This window comes from Oncorhynchus clarkii, chromosome 12 (assembly GCF_045791955.1).
Source record: "Oncorhynchus clarkii lewisi isolate Uvic-CL-2024 chromosome 12, UVic_Ocla_1.0, whole genome shotgun sequence".
Lineage (NCBI taxonomy): Eukaryota > Metazoa > Chordata > Actinopteri > Salmoniformes > Salmonidae > Oncorhynchus > Oncorhynchus clarkii.
In genome coordinates this window covers 101,230,946-101,250,187 of record NC_092158.1, presented here as the reverse complement: position 1 = coordinate 101,250,187, position 19,242 = coordinate 101,230,946, and the positions used below count along the sequence as shown (strand labels likewise).

Below are 19,242 nucleotides of genomic sequence, written 5' to 3'. Positions count from 1 at the left end.
TAGTGTTTAATGTGTGGTATCTACTGTCTAACATGTCCTCTACATGGTGTTTAATGTGTGGTATCTACTGTCTAACATGTCCTCTACATAGTGTTTAATGTGTGGTATCTACTGTCTAACATGTCCTCTACATAGTGTTTAATGTGTGGTATCTACTGTCTAACATGTCCTCTACATAGTGTTTAATGTGTGGTATCTACTGTCTAACATGTCCTCTACATAGTGTTTAATGTGTGGTATCTACTGTCTAACATGTCCTCTACATAGTGTTTAATGTGTGGTATCTACTGTCTAACATGTCCTCTACATAGTGTTTAATGTGTGGTATCTACTGTCTAACATGTCCTCTACATGGTGTTTAATGTGTGGTGTCTACTGTCTAACATGTCCTCTACATAGTGTTTAATGTGTGGTATCTACTGTCTAACATGTCCTCTACATAGTGTTTAATGTGTGGTATCTACTGTCTAACATGTCCTCTACATAGTGTTTAATGTGTGGTATCTACTGTCTAACATGTCCTCTACATAGTGTTTAATGTGTGGTATCTACTGTCTAACATGTCCTCTACATAGTGTTTAATGTGTGGTATCTACTGTCTAACATGTCCTCTACATAGTGTTTAATGTGTGGTATCTACTGTCTAACATGTCCTCTACATAGTGTTTAATGTGTGGTATCTACTGTCTAACATGTCCTCTACATAGTGTTTAATGTGTGGTATCTACTGTCTAACATGTCCTCTACATAGTGTTTAATGTGTGGTATCTACTGTCTAACATGTCCTCTACATAGTGTTTAATGTGTGGTATCTACTGTCTAACATGTCCTCTACATAGTGTTTAATGTGTGGTATCTACTGTCTAACATGTCCTCTACATAGTGTTTAATGTGTGGTATCTACTGTCTAACATGTCCTCTACATAGTGTTTAATGTGTGGTATCTACTGTCTAACATGTCCTCTACATAGTGTTTAATGTGTGGTATCTACTGTCTAACATGTCCTCTCTCTGTCTCTGTGTGTGTAGATCTTTGAGTATTTCCGTAGAGACACAGAGAAGAGGGACTTTGTATCAGCTGGAGCGGCTGCAGGAGTGTCTGCTGCTTTTGGAGCACCAGTCGGTACACACTGCACAACATGTCCCTCAGCACAACATGTCCCTCAGCACAACATGTCCCTCAGCACAACATGTCCCTCTGCACAACATGTCCCTCAGCACAACATGTCCCACTCTGCACAACATGTCCCACTCTGCACAACATGTCCCACTCTGCACAACATGTCCCACTCTGCACAACATGTCCCACTCTGCACAACATGTCCCACTCTGCACAACATGTCCCACTCTGCACAACATGTCCCACTCTGCACAACATGTCCCACTCTGCACAACATGTCCCACTCTGCACAACCCCTCCCACTCTGCACAACCCCTCCCACTCTGCACAACCCCTCCCACTCTGCACAACCCCTCCCACTCTGCACAACCCCTCCCACTCTGCACAACCCCTCCCACTCTGCACAACCCCTCCCACTCTGCACAACCCCTCCCACTCTGCACAACCCCTCCCACTCTGCACAACCCCTCCCACTCAGCACAACCCCTCCCACTCACCACAACATGTCCCACTCTGCACAACATGTCCCACTCTGCACAACATGTCCCACTCTGCACAACATGTCCCACTCTGCACAACATGTCCCAGTCAGCACAACATGTCCCAGTCAGCACAACATGTCCCACACAGCACAACATGTCCCACACAGCACAACATGTCCGTCAGCACAACATGTCCGTCAGCACAACATGTCCCTCAGCACAACATGTCCCACTCTGCACAACATGTCCCACTCTGCACAACATGTCCCACTCTGCACAACATGTCCCACTCTGCACAACATGTCCCACTCTGCACAACATGTCCCACTCTGCACATGTCCCACTCTGCACAACATGCCCCACTCTGCACAACATGTCCCACTCTGCACAACATGTCCCACTCTGCACAACATGTCCCACTCTGCACAACATGTCCCACTCTGCACAACATGTCCCACTCTGCACAACATGTCCCACTCTGCACAACCCCTCCCACTCTGCACAACCCCTCCCACTCTGCACAACCCCTCCCACTCTGCACAACCCCTCCCACTCTGCACAACCCCTCCCACTCTGCACAACCCCTCCCACTCTGCACAACCCCTCCCACTCTGCACAACCCCTCCCACTCAGCACAACCCCTCCCACTCACCACAACATGTCCCACTCTGCACAACATGTCCCACTCTGCACAACATGTCCCACTCTGCACAACATGTCCCACTCTGCACAACATGTCCCAGTCAGCACAACATGTCCCACACAGCACAACATGTCCCACACAGCACAACATGTCCGTCAGCACAACATGTCCGTCAGCACAACATGTCCCTCAGCACAACATGTCCCACTCTGCACAACATGTCCCACTCTGCACAACATGTCCCACTCTGCACAACATGTCCCACTCTGCACAACATGTCCCACTCTGCACAACATGTCCCACTCTGCACAACATGTCCCACTCTGCACAACATGCCCCACTCTGCACAACATGTCCCACTCTGCACAACATGTCCCACTCTGCACAACATGTCCCACTCTGCACAACATGTCCCACTCTGCACAACATGTCCCACTCTGCACAACCCCTCCCACTCTGCACAACCCCTCCCACTCTGCACAACCCCTCCTACTCTGCACAACCCCTCCCACTCTGCACAACCCCTCCCACTCTGCACAACCCCTCCCACTCTGCACAACCCCTCCCACTCTGCACAACCCCTCCCACTCAGCACAACCCCTCCCACTCTGCACAACATGTCCCACTCTGCACAACATGTCCCACTCTGCACAACATGTCCCAGTCAGCACAACATGTCCCAGTCAGCACAACATGTCCCAGTCAGCACAACATGTCCCACTCTGCACACCATGTCCCACTCTGCACAACATGTCCCAGTCAGCACAACATGTCCCACTCTGCACACCATGTCCCACTCTGCACACCATGTCCCACTCTGCACAACATGTCCCAGTCAGCACAACATGTCCCACTCTGCACAACATGTCCCACTCTGCACAACATGTCCCACTCTGCACAACATGTCCCACTCTGCACAACCCCTCCCACTCTGCACAACATGTCCCACTCTGCACAACATGTCCCACTCTGCACAACATGTCCCACTCTGCACAACATGTCCCACTCTGCACAACATGTCCCACTCTGCACAACCCCTCCCACTCTGCACAACCCCTCCCACTCTGCACAACCCCTCCCACTCTGCACAACCCCTCCCACTCTGCACAACCCCTCCCACTCTGCACAACCCCTCCCACTCTGCACAACCCCTCCCACTCTGCACAACCCCTCCCACTCTGCACAACCCCTCCCACTCTGCACAACCCCTCCCACTCAGCACAACATGTCCCACTCTGCACAACATGTCCCACTCTGCACAACATGTCCCACTCTGCACAACATGTCCCACTCTGCACAACATGTCCCAGTCAGCACAACATGTCCCACACAGCACAACATGTCCCACACAGCACAACATGTCCGTCAGCACAACATGTCCGTCAGCACAACATGTCCCTCAGCACAACATGTCCCACTCTGCACAACATGTCCCACTCTGCACAACATGTCCCACTCTGCACAACATGTCCCACTCTGCACAACATGTCCCACTCTGCACAACATGTCCCACTCTGCACAACATGTCCCACTCTGCACAACATGCCCCACTCTGCACAACATGCCCCACTCTGCACAACATGTCCCACTCTGCACAACATGTCCCACTCTGCACAACATGTCCCACTCTGCACAACATGTCCCACTCTGCACAACATGTCCCACTCTGCACAACCCCTCCCACTCTGCACAACCCCTCCCACTCTGCACAACCCCTCCCACTCTGCACAACCCCTCCCACTCTGCACAACCCCTCCCACTCTGCACAACCCCTCCCACTCAGCACAACCCCTCCCACTCTGCACAACATGTCCCACTCTGCACAACATGTCCCACTCTGCACAACATGTCCCACTCTGCACAACATGTCCCAGTCAGCACAACATGTCCCAGTCAGCACAACATGTCCCAGTCAGCACAACATGTCCCACTCTGCACACCATGTCCCACTCTGCACAACATGTCCCAGTCAGCACAACATGTCCCACTCTGCACACCATGTCCCACTCTGCACACCATGTCCCACTCTGCACAACATGTCCCAGTCAGCACAACATGTCCCACTCTGTACAACCCCTCCCACTCTGCACAACATGTCCCACTCTGCACAACATGTCCCACTCTGCACAAGCCCTCCCACTCTGCACAACATGTCCCACTCTGCACAACATGTCCCACTCTGCACAACCCCTCCCACTCTGCACAACCCCTCCCACTCTGCACAACATGTCCCACTCTGCACAACATGTCCCACTCTGCACAACATGTCCCAGTCAGCACAACATGTCCCAGTCAGCACAACATGTCCCAGTCAGCACAACATGTCCCAGTCAGCACAACATGTCCCACTCTGCACACCATGTCCCACTCTGCACAACATGTCCCAGTCAGCACAACATGTCCCACTATGCTCAACATGTCCCACTCTGCACAACATGTCCCACTCTGCACAACATGTCCCACTCTGCACAACCCCTCCCACTCTGCACAACATGTCCCACTCTGCACAACATGTCCCACTCTGCACAACATGTCCCACTCTGCACAAGCCCTCCCACTCTGCACAACATGTCCCACTCTGCACAACATGTCCCACTCTGCACAACCCCTCCCACTCTGCACAACCCCTCCCACTCTGCACAACATGTCCCACTCTGCACAACATGTCCCACTCTGCACAACATGTCCCACTCTGCACAACATGTCCCACTCTGCACAACATGTCCCACTCTGCACAACATGTCCCACTCTGCACAACATGTCCCACTCTGCACAACATGTCCCACTCTGCACAACATGTCCCACTCAGCACAACATGTCCCACTCAGCACCAGTCAGTACACACTGCACAACATGTCCCACTCTGTACAACATGTCCCACTCAGCACCAGTCAGTACACACTGCACAACATGTCCCACTCTGCACAACATGTCCCACTCAGCACAACATGTCCCACTCAGCACCAGTCAGTACACACTGCACAACATGTCCCACTCTGCACAACATGTCCCACTCAGCACCACTGCTAAGCATACTACTGTCATGACTTTCTAAATGTTCCTCCCAATAAAGTTTTCACCTGACTCTCTCTCTCTCTTCCTTCCTCTTTATGCCAGGTGGTGTTTTATTCAGTTTGGAGGAGGGGGCTTCTTTCTGGAACCAGATGCTCACATGGAGGATAGTAAGTAGAGGAGAGGAAGGCTTGGCTCAGTCTGGTGTCTGAGGAGTGGAAGGCTTGGCTCAGTCTGGTGTCTGAGGAGAGGAGGGGAATGCTTGGCTCAGTCTGAGGGAGAGGAGAGGAGAGGAGAGGAAGGCTTTGCTCAGTCTGGTGTCTGAGGAGAAGGCTTGGCTCAGTCTGGTGTCTGAGGAGAGGAGGAGAAGTCTTGGCTCAGTCTGGTGTCTGAGGAGAGGAGGGGACGGCTTGGCTCAGTTTGGTGTCTGAGGAGAAGGCTTGGCTCAGTCTGGTGTCTGAGGAGAGGAGGAGAAGTCTTGGCTCAGTTTGGTATCTGAGGGAGAGGAGGGGAATGCTTGGCGCAGTCTGGTGTCTTAGGAGAGGAGATGAGGGGAAGGCTTGGCTCAGTCTGGTGTCTGAGGAGAGGAGGAGAAGTCTTGGCTCAGTTTGGTGTCTTAGGAGAGGAGGGGAAGGCTTGGCTCAGGCTGGTGTCTGAGGAGAGGAGGGGAAGGCTTGGCTCAGTCTGGTGTCTGAGGGAGAGGAGAGGAGTGGAAGGCTTGGCTCAGTCTGGTGTCTGAGGGGGAGGAGAGGAGTGGAATGCTTGGCTCAGTCTGGTGTCTGAGGAGAGGAGGAGAAGTCTTGGCTCAGTTTGGTGTCTGAGGAGATAAGGGGAAGGCTTGGCTCAGTCTGGAGTCTGAGGGAGAGGAGAGGAGTGGAAGGCTTGGCTCAGTCTGGTGTCTGAGGGAGATGAGAGGAGGGGGAGGCCTGGCTCAGTCTGGTGTCTAACGGAGAGGAGAGGAGAGGAGAGGAGAGGAAGGCTTTTCTCAGTCTGGTGTCTGAGGGAGATGAGAGGAGGGGGAGGCCTGGCTCAGTCTGGTGTCTGAGGGAGAGGAGAGGAGAGGAAGGCTTTTCTCAGTCTGGTGTTTGAGGGAGAGGAGAGAAGGGTACTTTATATACCAGGGTTGGCTGGCCTTCTCTAGTCACTTGTAGGCTCAGTCACTGGTATACTTTTATTTACAAAGACATTTTGGGTTTACTACCTTTTTATTTGGGCATTTTTATTGTTCAGAAATGTGGTGGGTCGTCTCTTCGTTCGCCGGACTTTATCCTGCTAACTGTTCCAAATGTCCCAACTGAATTTGGTAAAAGGGCTTTTATGTCCTCTGGCCATCGTCTTGGAACACCTTACACAATACTATTAAACTGGAAGAACTTGTCCCGATTGGTGTTTTTAAATCACTGATGAATGATCCTGAGACAGATTCCCTGACCTGTCAATGTTTTTAATTTGCTTATTTTTGATTTTGTTATACTCTTGTGAATTCTATGTTTTTTACTAGATTACGTGTAGTTTTGCATGTTGTCTGTCTGTAATTTTTGCAATGACTTGGTGCTGCCTATCTTGGCCAGGACGCTCTTGAAAAAGAGATGTTAAATCTCAATGAGCCCTTCCTGGTTAAATAAAATAAATAATGTTGGGTAGAACGAAAGTTGGAAAAGACCAGATTCTCTCATCTTGTCCTCATTCACTGCCAAGTGGAAAGAAGAGTAGAGACTAGCAGACGTGTTGTGTTCTCTCTCCGTCCTTTATCAGGTGAAGCTTAATGCCCCCTCTCATCTCTCTCCTCTCTACTCCCTCTCTCTCCTCTCTACTCTCTCTCTCTCCTCTCTACTCCCTCTCTCTCCTCTCTACTCTCTCTCTCTCTCTCTCCTCTCTCCTCTCTCTTCTCTCTCTCCTCTCTTCCTTTCTCGTCTCTACTCTCTCTCCTCTCTCTCTCTCTCTCTCTCCTCTCTTCCTTTCTCCTCTCCCTCCCTCCTCCCTCCCTCCCTATATTCCTCTCCAGTTCTTTGCGTCCATGATCTCAACATTCACCCTGAATTTCTTCCTGTCCATCTACAATAATAAACCTGGAGATCTCTCCAGCCCTGGTCTTATCAACTTCGGACGCTTCGAGAGTGACGTGAGTGTCTGTCTGTTATTGTGTCTAGTCCTAAACCCTGTGTTTCTCTCTGTCTACAGTGTCTAGTCCTAAACCCTGTGTTTCTCTCTGTCTACAGTGTCTAGTCCTAAACCCTGTGTTATCTCTCTGTCTACAGAGTGTTTAGTCCTAAACCCTGTGTTATCTCTCTGTCTACAGAGTGTTTAGTCCTAAACCCTGTGTTATCTCTCTGTCTACAGTGTCTAGTCCTAAACCCCGTGTTATCTCTCTGTCTACAGAGTGTCTAGTCCTAAACCCTGTGTTATCTCTCTGTCTACAGTGTCTAGTCCTAAACCATGTGTTATCTCTCTGTCTACAGAGTGTCTAGTCCTAAACCCTGTGTTATCTCTCTGTCAGTGTCTAGTCCTAAACCCCGTGTTATCTCTGTCTACAGAGTGTCTAGTCCTAAACCCCGTGTTATCTCTCTGTCTACAGAGTGTCTAGTCCTAAACCCTGTGTTATCTCTCTGTCTACAGAGTGTGGCCTACAACCTCTATGAGATTCCCTTGTTCATTGTAATGGGAGCTGCAGGTAAGAGCCCACTGCTCGTCTAGTTGTGTTGTTTCACAGGACCCGTGTTGGTCCTCCCTCTACAGTCGGGTTAGTCTGACCTTCACACAAGAGACATGAAAAAGGCATAGGCTTGTGTTACTCATATAGGTGGTTGTCATAGCTACCTTACTCATATAGGTGGTTGTCTTAGCTACCTTACTTATTCATGTATGTGGTTGTCATAGCTACCTTACTTACTCATGTATGTGGTTGTCATAGCTACCTGAGTTACTCATATAGGTGGTTGTCTTAGCTACCTTACTTATTCATGTATGTGGTTGTCTTAGCTACCTGAGTTAATCATGTATGTGGTTGTCTTAGCTACCTGAGTTACCCATGTATGTGGTTGTCTTAGCTACCTGAGTTACTCATATAGGTGGTTGTCTTAGCTACCTTACTTATTCATGTATGTGGTTGTCTTAGCTACCTGAGTTAATCATGTATGTGGTTGTCTTAGCTACCTGAGTTACCCATGTATGTGGTTGTCTTAGCTACCTGAGTTACTCATATAGGTGGTTGTCTTAGCTACCTTACTTATTCATGTATGTGGTTGTCTTAGCTACCTGAGTTAATCATGTATGTGGTTGTCTTAGCTACCTGAGTTACCCATGTATGTGGTTGTCTTAGCTACCTGAGTTACTCATATAGGAGGTTGTCTTAGCTACCTGAGTTACTCATATGGGTGGTTGTCTTAGCTCCCTTACTTATTCATGTATGTGGTTGTCTTAGCTATCTGAGTTGAATGCACTTGACTGTGAGGCCCAGTTCCAAATGGACCCCTAGACCCCTACACCCCTATGCACTAGTGGAGGCCCAGTTCCAAATGGACCCCTAGACCCCTACACCCCTATGCACTAGTGGAGGCCCAGTTCCAAATGGACCCCTAGACCCCTACACCCCTATGCACTAGTGGAGGCCTAGTTCCAAATGGACCCCTATGCACTAGTGGAGGCCCAGTTCCAAATGGACCCCTAGACCCTACACCCCTATGCACTAGTGGAGGCCCAGTTCCAAATGGACCCCTAGACCCCTACACCCCTATGCACTAGTTGAGGCCCAGTTCCAAATGGACCCCTAGACCCTACACCCCTATGCACTAGTGGAGATCTGAGAGGATTTGACAGGTATAAGAAACATGGTTATGACTCCATCTTGCCTTCTGATAGGCTAGGTGAATTGTTTAACCATATTGCTTCTACCAATCAAATCCTCTCAGATCTCCACCAAGTGCACAGGGCTTAGGGGTCCATTTGGGATTGGGCCTACGTCTCTATGGATAAGAGTGTAGGGTCTAGGGGTCCATTTGGGATTGGGCCTACGTCTCTATGGATAAGAGTGTAGGGTCTAGGGGTCCATTTGGGATTGGGCCTACGTCTCTATGGATAAGAGTGTCTGCTAAATGACCAACATGGACATGTTATATGTTGATTGATGTCTTTCTATATGTCCATCTAAAACAGGTGGATTGCTGGGAGCCCTGTTCAATATCCTCAACTACTGGCTGACTATATTCAGGATCAGGTAACTGTTCAATATCCTCAACTACTGGCTGACTATATTCAGGATCAGGTAACTGTTCAATATCCTCAACTACTGGCTGACTATATTCAGGATCAGGTAACTGTTCAATATCCTCAACTACTGGCTGACTATATTCAGGATCAGGTTCAATATCCTCAACTACTGGCTGACTATATTCAGGATCAGGTTCAATATCCTCAACTACTGGCTGGCTATATTCAGGATCAGGTAACTGTTCAATATCCTCAACTCCTGGCTGACTATATTCAGGATCAGGTAACTGTTCAATATCCTCAACTACTGGCTGACTATATTCAGGATCAGGTAACTGTTCAATATCCTCAACTACTGGCTGACTATATTCAGGATCAGGTAACTGTTCAATATCCTCAACTACTGGCTGACTATATTCAGGATCAGGTAACTGTTCAATATCCTCAACTCCTGGCTGACTATATTCAGGATCAGGTTCAATATCCTCAACTACTGGCTGACTATATTCAGGATCAGGTAACTGTTCAATATCCTCAACTACTGGCTGACTATATTCAGGATCAGGTTCAATATCCTCAACTACTGGCTGACTATATTCAGGATCAGGTTCAATATCCTCAACTACTGGCTGACTATATTCAGGATCAGGTTCAATATCCTCAACTACTGGCTGGCTATATTCAGGATCAGGTAACTGTTCAATATCCTCAACTCCTGGCTGACTATATTCAGGATCAGGTAACTGTTCAATATCCTCAACTACTGGCTGACTATATTCAGGATCAGGTAACTGTTCAATATCCTCAACTACTGGCTGACTATATTCAGGATCAGGTTCAATATCCTCAACTACTGGCTGACTATATTCAGGATCAGGTAACTGTTCAATATCCTCAACTACTGGCTGACTATATTCAGGATCAGGTTCAATATCCTCAACTACTGGCTGGCTATATTCAGGATCAGGTAACTGTTCAATATCCTCAACTCCTGGCTGACTATATTCAGGATCAGGTAACTGTTCAATATCCTCAACTCCTGGCTGACTATATTCAGGATCAGGTAACTGTTCAATATCCTCAACTACTGGCTGACTATATTCAGGATCAGGTAACTGTTCAATATCCTCAACTACTGGCTGACTATATTCAGGATCAGGTAACTGTTCAATATCCTCAACTCCTGGCTGACTATATTCAGGATCAGGTTCAATATCCTCAACTACTGGCTGACTATATTCAGGATCAGGTAACTGTTCAATATCCTCAACTACTGGCTGACTATATTCAGGATCAGGTTCAATATCCTCAACTACTGGCTGACTATATTCAGGATCAGGTTCAATATCCTCAACTACTGGCTGACTATATTCAGGATCAGGTTCAATATCCTCAACTACTGGCTGACTATATTCAGGATCAGGTTCAATATCCTCAACTACTGGCTGACTATATTCAGGATCAGGTAACTTCAATATCCTCAACTACTGGCTGACTATATTCAGGATCAGGTTCAATATCCTCAACTACTGGCTGACTATATTCAGGATCAGGTTCAATATCCTCAACTACTGGCTGGCTATATTCAGGATCAGGTAACTGTTCAATATCCTCAACTACTGGCTGACTATATTCAGGATCAGGTTCAATATCCTCAACTACTGGCTGACTATATTCAGGATCAGGTTCAATATCCTCAACTACTGGCTGACTATATTCAGGATCAGGTAACTTCAATATCCTCAACTACTGGCTGACTATATTCAGGATCAGGTTCAATATCATCAACTACTGGCTGACTATATTCAGGATCAGGTTCAATATCCTCAACTACTGGCTGACTATATTCAGGATCAGGTTCAATATCCTCAACTACTGGCTGACTATATTCAGGATCAGGTTCAATATCCTCAACTACTGGCTGACTATATTCAGGATCAGGTTCAATATCCTCAACTACTGGCTGGCTATATTCAGGATCAGGTAACTGTTCAATATCCTCAACTCCTGGCTGACTATATTCAGGATCAGGTAACTGTTCAATATCCTCAACTACTGGCTGACTATATTCAGGATCAGGTTCAATATCCTCAACTACTGGCTGACTATATTCAGGATCAGGTTCAATATCCTCAACTACTGGCTGGCTATATTCAGGATCAGGTAACTGTTCAATATCCTCAACTACTGGCTGACTATATTCAGGATCAGGTTCAATATCCTCAACTACTGGCTGACTATATTCAGGATCAGGTTCAATATCCTCAACTACTGGCTGACTATATTCAGGATCAGGTAACTGTTCAATATCCTCAACTACTGGCTGACTATATTCAGGATCAGGTTCAATATCCTCAACTACTGGCTGACTATATTCAGGATCAGGTTCAATATCCTCAACTACTGGCTGACTATATTCAGGATCAGGTTCAATATCCTCAACTACTGGCTGACTATATTCAGGATCAGGTTCAATATCCTCAACTACTGGCTGACTATATTCAGGATCAGGTTCAATATCCTCAACTACTGGCTGACTATATTCAGGATCAGGTTCAATATCCTCAACTACTGGCTGACTATATTCAGGATCAGGTTCAATATCCTCAACTACTGGCTGACTATATTCAGATTCAATATCCTCAACTACTGGCTGACTATATTCAGGATCAGGTTCAATATCCTCAACTCCTGGCTGACTATATTCAGGATAAGGTTCAATATCCTCAACTCCTGGCTGACTATATTCAGGATAAGGTTCAATATCCTCAACTACTGGCTGACTATATTCAGGATCAGGCTCAATATCCTCAACTACTGGCTGACTATATTCAGGATCAGGTTCAATATCCTCAACTACTGGCTGACTATATTCAGGATCAGGTTCAATATCCTCAACTACTGGCTGACTATATTCAGGATCAGGTTCAATATCCTCAACTACTGGCTGACTATATTCAGGATCAGGTTCAATATCCTCAACTACTGGCTGACTATATTCAGGATCAGGTTCAATATCCTCAACTACTGGCTGACTATATTCAGGATCAGGTTCAATATCCTCAACTACTGGCTGACTATATTCAGGTTCAATATCCTCAACTACTGGCTGACTATATTCAGGTTCAATATCCTCAACTACTGGCTGACTATATTCAGGTTACTGGTTGACTGTATTCAGGATCAGGTTACTGGTTGACTGTATTCAGGATCAGGTTACTGGTTGACTCTATTCAGGATCAGGTTACTGGTTGACTATATTCAGGATCAGGTTTCTGGTTGACTATATTCAGGATGAGGTTTCTGGTTGACTCTATATCAGGATCAGGTTTCTGGTTGACTATATTCAGGATCAGGTTTCTGGTTGACTCTATATCAGGATCAGGTTTCTGGTTGACTATATTCAGGATCAGGTTTCTGGTTGACTCTATATCAGGATCAGGTTTCTGGTTGACTATATTCAGGATCAGTTTACTGGTTGACTATATTCAGGATCAGGTTTCTGGTTGACTATATTCAGGATCAGGTTACTGGTTGACTATATTCAGGATCAGGTTACTGGTTGGCTATATTCAGGATCAGGTAGGGTTGGCTATATTCAGGATCAGGTTACTGGTTGACTATATTCAGGATCAGCTTACTGGTTGGCTATATTCAGGATCAGGTTACTGGTTGGCTATATTCAGGATCAGGTTTCTGGTTGGCTATATTCAGGATCAGGTAGGGTTGTGGTCTAAGTTTTTAAGAACACACTACCCCTGAGGGGTAGGCTACAAAACAGATCAATGAGTTAACCAGGTAACTTTAATGAATATATAGAAATAGCTGTTGATTTTCTGAAGAAACAATAACTCTGATATGTGTTTTCAAGACAGGTGGGGTGGTTTGAGACAGGTGGGGTGGTGTGAGACAGGTGTGGTATGTCGTGTTAGTTTAGACAGGTGTTGTATATAGTGGTAGTGTTAGACAGGTGTGGTAGTGTTAGACAGGTGTTGTATATAGTGGTAGTGTTAGACAGGTGTGGTCGTGTTAGACAGGTGTTGTATATAGTGGTAGTGTTAGACAGGTGTTGTATATAGTGGTAGTGTTAGACAGGTGTTGTGTATATAGTGGTAGTGTTAGACAGGTGTGGTAGTGTTAGACAGGTGTTGTATATAGTGGTAGTGTTAGACAGGTGTTGTATATAGTGGTAGTGTTAGACAGGTGTTGTATATAGTGGTAGTGTTAGACAGGTGTTGTATATAGTGGTAGTGTGAGACAGGTGTTGTTTATATAGTGGTAGTGTTAGACAGGTGTGGTATGTCGTGTTAGTTTAGACAGGTGTTGTATATAGTGGTAGTGTTAGACAGGTGTGGTAGCGTTAGACAGGTGTTGTATATAGTGGTAGTGTTAGACAGGTGTGGTAGTGTTAGACAGGTGTTGTATATAGTGGTAGTGTTAGACAGGTGTTGTATATAGTGGTAGTGTTAGACAGGTGTTGTGTATATAGTGGTAGTGTTAGACAGGTGTGGTAGTGTTAGACAGGTGTTGTATATAGTGGTAGTGTTAGACAGGTGTTGTATATAGTGGTAGTGTTAGACAGGTGTTGTATATAGTGGTAGTGTTAGACAGGTGTTGTATATAGTGGTAGTGTGAGACAGGTGTTGTTTATATAGTGGTAGTGTTAGACAGGTGTGGTATGTCGTGTTAGTTTAGACAGCTGTTGTATATAGTGGTAGTGTTAGACAGGTGTTGTATATAGTGGTAGTGTTAGACAGGTGTTGTAGTGTTAGACAGGTGTTGTGTATAGTGGTAGTGTTAGACAGGTGTTGTGTATATAGTGGTAGTGTTAGACAGGTGTTGTGTATATAGTGGTAGTGCTAGACAGGTGTTGTGTATATAGTGGTAGTGTTAGACAGGTGTTGTATATAGTGGTAGTGTTAGACAAGTGTTGTATATAGTGGTAGTGTTAGACAGGTGTTGTATATAGTGGTAGTGTTAGACAGGTGTGGTAGTGTTAGAAAGGTGTTGTATATAGTGGTAGTGTTAGACAGGTGTTGTGTATATAGTGGTAGTGTTAGACAGGTGTTGTGTATATAGTGGTAGTGTGAGACAGGTGTGGTATGTCGTGTTAGTTTAGACAGGTGTTGTATATAGTGGTAGTGTTAGACAGGTGTTGTGTATATAGTGGTAGTGTTAGACAGGTGTTGTATATAGTGGTAGTGTTAGACAGGTGTTGTATATAGTGGTAGTGTTAGACAGGTGTTGTATATAGTGGTAGTGTTAGACAGGTGTTGTGTATATAGTGGTAGTGTTAGACAGGTGTTGTGTATATAGTGGTAGTGTGAGACAGGTGTTGTGTATATAGTGGTAGTGTTAGACAGGTGTTGTATATAGTGGTAGTGGTAGACAGGTGTTGTATATAGTGGTAGTGTTAGACAGGTGTTGTGTATATAGTGGTAGTGTTAGACAGGTGTTGTGTATATAGTGGTAGTGTGAGACAGGTGTGGTATGTCGTGTTAGTTTAGACAGGTGTTGTATATAGTGGTAGTGTTAGACAGGTGTTGTGTATATAGTGGTAGTGTTAGACAGGTGTTGTATATAGTGGTAGTGGTAGACAGGTCAAATCAAATCAAATCAAATTTTATTTGTCACATACACATGGTTAGCAGATGTTAATGCGAGTGTAGCGAAATGCTTGTGCTTCTAGTTCCGACAATGCAGTAATAACAAGTAATCTAACTAACAATTCCAAAACTACTGTCTTGTACACAGTGTAAGGGGATAAAGAATATGTACATAAGGATATATGAATGAGTGATGGTACAGAGCAGCATAGGCAAGATACAGTAGATGGTATCGGGTACAGTATGTACAAATGAGATGAGTATGTAAACAAAGTGGCATAGTATAGTATAAAGTGGCTAGTGATACATGTATTACATAAGGATACCGTCGATGATATAGAGTACAGTATATACGTATGCATATGAGATGAATAATGTAGGGTAAGTAACATTTATATAAGGTAGCATTGTTTAAAGTGGCTAGTGATATATTTACATTTCCCATCAATTCCCATTATTAAAGTGGCTGGAGTTGAGTCAGTGTCAGTGTGTTGGCAGCAGCCACTCAGTGTTAGTGGTGGCTGTTTAACAGTCTGATGGCCTTGAGATAGAAGCTGTTTTTCAGTCTCTCGGTCCCAGCTTTGATGCACCTGTACTGACCTCGCCTTCTGGATGATAGCGGGGTGAACAGGCAGTGGCTCGGGTGGTTGATGTCCTTGATGATCTTTATGGCCTTCCTGTGACATCGGGTGGTGTAGGTGTCCTGGAGGGCAGGTAGTTTGCCCCCGGTGATGCGTTGTGCAGACCTCACTACCCTCTGGAGAGCCTTACGGTTGAGGGCGGTGCAGTTGCCATACCAGGCGGTGATACAGCCCGCCAGGATGCTCTCGATTGTGCATCTGTAGAAGTTTGTGAGTGCTTTTGGTGACAAGCCGAATTTCTTCAGCCTCCTGAGGTTGAAGAGGCGCTGCTGCGCCTTCTTCACGATGCTGTCTGTGTGAGTGGACCAATTCAGTTTGTCTGTGATGTGTATGCCGAGGAACTTAAAACTTGCTACCCTCTCCACTACTGTTCCATCGATGTGGATAGGGGGGTGTTCCCTCTGCTGTTTCCTGAAGTCCACAATCATCTCCTTAGTTTTGTTGACGTTGAGTGTGAGGTTGTTTTCCTGACACCACACTCCGAGGGCCCTCACCTCCTCCCTGTAGGCCGTCTCATCGTTGTTGGTAATCAAGCCTACCACTGTTGTGTCGTCCGCAAACTTGATGATTGAGTTGGAGGCGTGCGTGGCCACGCAGTCGTGGGTGAACAGGGAGTACAGGAGAGGGCTCAGAACGCAACCTTGTGGGGCCCCAGTGTTGAGGATCAGCGGGGAGGAGATGTTGTTGCCTACCCTCACCACCTGGGGGCGGCCCGTCAGGAAGTCCAGTACCCAGTTGCACAGGGCGGGGTCGAGACCCAGGGTCTCGAGCTTGATGACGAGCTTGGAGGGTACTATGGTGTTGAATGCCGAGCTGTAGTCGATGAACAGCATTCTCACATAGGTATTCCTCTTGTCCAGATGGGTTAGGGCAGTGTGCAGTGTGGTTGAGATTGCATCGTCTGTGGACCTATTTGGGCGGTAAGCAAATTGGAGTGGGTCTAGGGTGTCAGGTAGGGTGGAGGTGATATGGTCCTTGACTAGTCTCTCAAAGCACTTCATGATGACGGATGTGAGTGCTACGGGGCGGTAGTCATTTAGCTCAGTTACCTTAGCTTTCTTGGGAACAGGAACAATGGTGGCCCTCTTGAAGCATGTGGGAACAACAGACTGGGATAGGGATTGATGGAATATGTCCGTAAACACACCGGCCAGCTGGTCTGCGCATGCTCTGAGGGCGCGGCTGGGGATTCCATCTGGGCCTGCAGCCTTGCGAGGGTTAACACGTTTAAATGTCTTACTCACCTCGGCTGCAGTGAAGGAGAGACCGCATGTTTTCGTTGCAGGCCGTGTCAGTGGCACTGTATTGTCCTCAAAGCGGGCAAAAAAGTTATTTAGTCTGCCTGGGAGCAAGACATCCTGGTCCGTGACTGGGCTGGGTTTCTTCCTGTAGTCCGTGATTGACTGTAGACCCTGCCACATGCCTCTTGTGTCTGAGCCGTTGAATTGAGATTCTACTTTGTCTCTGTACTGGCGCTTAGCTTGTTTGATAGCCTTGCGGAGGGAATAGCTGCACTGTTTGTATTCGGTCATGTTACCAGACACCTTGCCCTGATTAAAAGCAGTGGTTCGCGCTTTCAGTTTCACACGAATGCTGCCATCAATCCACGGTTTCTGGTTAGGGAATGTTTTAATCGTTGCTATGGGAACGACATCTTCAACGCACGTTCTAATGAACTCGCACACCGAATCAGCGTATTCGTCAATGTTGTTATCTGACGCAATACGAAACATCTCCCAGTCCACGTGATGGAAGCAGTCTTGGAGTGTGGAGTCAGCTTGGTCGGACCAGCGTTGGACAGACCTCAGCGTGGGAGCCTCTTGTTTTAGTTTCTGTCTGTAGGCAGGGATCAACAAAATGGAGTCGTGGTCAGCTTTTCCGAAAGGGGGGCGGGGCAGGGCCTTATATGCGTCGCGGAAGTTAGAGTAACAATGGTCCAAGGTCTTTCCTCCCCTGGTTGCGCAATCGATATGCTGATAAAATTTGGGGAGTCTTGTTTTCAGATTAGCCTTGTTAAAATCCCCAGCTACAATGAATGCAGCCTCCGGATAAATTGTTTCCAGTTTGCAGAGAGTTAAATAAAGTTCGTTCAGAGCCATCGATGTGTCTGCTTGGGGGGGGATATATACGGCTGTGATTATAATCGAAGAGAATTCTCTTGGTAGATAATGCGGTCTACATTTGATTGTGAGGAATTCTAAATCAGGTGAACAGAAGGATTTGAGTTCCTGTATGTTTCTTTCATCGCACCATGTCACGTTAGTCATAAGGCATACGCCCCCGCCCCTCTTTTTACCAGAAAGATGTTTTTTCCTGTCTGCGCGATGCGTGGAGAAACCTGTTGGCTGCACCGCTTCGGATAGCGTCTCTCCAGTAAGCCACGTTTCCGTGAAGCAAAGAACGTTACAGTCTCTGATGTCCCTCTGGAATGCTACCCTTGCTCGGATTTCATCAACCTTGTTGTCAAGAGACTGGACATTGGCAAGAAGAATGCTAGGGAGTGGTGCGCGCTGTGCCCGTCTCCGGAGTCTGACCAGAAGACCGCCTCGTTTCCCTCTCTTTCGGAGTCGTTTTTTTGGGTCGCTGCATAGGATCCACTCCGTTGTCCTGTTTGTAAGGCAGAACACAGGATCCGCGTCGCGAAAAACATATTCTTGGTCGTACTGATGGTGAGTTGATGCTGATCTTATATTCAGTAGTTCTTCTCGACTGTATGTAATGAAACCTAAGATGACCTGGTGTACTAATGTAAGAAATAACACGTAAAAAAACAAAAAACTGCATAGTTTCCTAGGAACGCGAAGCGAGGCGGCCATCTCTGTCGGCGCCGGAAGATGGTGTTGTATATAGTGGTAGTGTTAGACAGGTGTTGTCTATAGTGGTAGTGTTAGACAGGTGTTGTGTATATAGTGGTAGTGTTAGACAGGTGTTGTATATAGTGGTAGTTTAGACAGGTGTTGTATATAGTGGTAGTGTTAGACAGGTGTTGTATATAGTGGTAGTGTTAGACAGGTGTGGTAGTGTTAGACAGGTGTTGTATATAGTGGTAGTGTTAGACAGGTGTTGTGTATATAGTGGTAGTGTTAGACAGGTGTGGTATGTCGTGTTAGTTTAGACAGGTGTTGTATATTGTGGTAGTGTTAGACAGGTGTTGTGTATATAGTGGTAGTGTTAGACAGGTGTTGTATATAGTGGTAGTGTTAGACAGGTGTTGTATATAGTGGTAGTGTTAGACAGGTGTTGTATACAGTGGTAGTGTTAGACAGGTGTTGTGTATATAGTGGTAGTGTTAGACAGGTGTTGTGTATATAGTGGTAGTGTTAGACAGGTGTTGTGTATATAGTGGTAGTGTTAGACAGGTGTGGTAGTGTTAGACAGGTGTTGTGTATAGTGGTAGTGTTAGACAGGTGTTGTATATAGTGGTAGTGTTAGACAGGTGTTGTGTGTATATAGTGGTAGTGTTAGACAGGTGTTGTATATAGTGGTAGTGTTAGACAGGTGTTGTATATAGTGGTAGTGTTAGACAGGTGTT

General features: G+C 46.4%; 2 protein-coding genes across 2 annotated transcripts in view; one reads left to right on the top strand and one right to left on the bottom strand.

The window, feature by feature from the left end:
• LOC139421752 (NLR family CARD domain-containing protein 3-like) overlaps positions 1 to 19,242 on the bottom strand; it is a 1,082,035-nt gene that overhangs the window by 565,277 nt on the left and 497,516 nt on the right. The gene's annotated exons all lie outside the window — the stretch shown is intronic.
• The window catches only part of LOC139421714 (H(+)/Cl(-) exchange transporter 7-like), a 64,838-nt gene that overhangs the window by 30,446 nt on the left and 15,150 nt on the right, over positions 1 to 19,242 (top strand). Inside the window, exons 10-14 of the mRNA XM_071172828.1 lie at positions 1,030 to 1,123; positions 5,363 to 5,427; positions 7,263 to 7,379; positions 7,874 to 7,928; positions 9,410 to 9,470. Coding sequence (XP_071028929.1) covers positions 1,030 to 1,123; positions 5,363 to 5,427; positions 7,263 to 7,379; positions 7,874 to 7,928; positions 9,410 to 9,470 — 392 coding nt within the window. The remainder of the gene's footprint in view (positions 1 to 1,029; positions 1,124 to 5,362; positions 5,428 to 7,262; positions 7,380 to 7,873; positions 7,929 to 9,409; positions 9,471 to 19,242) is intronic.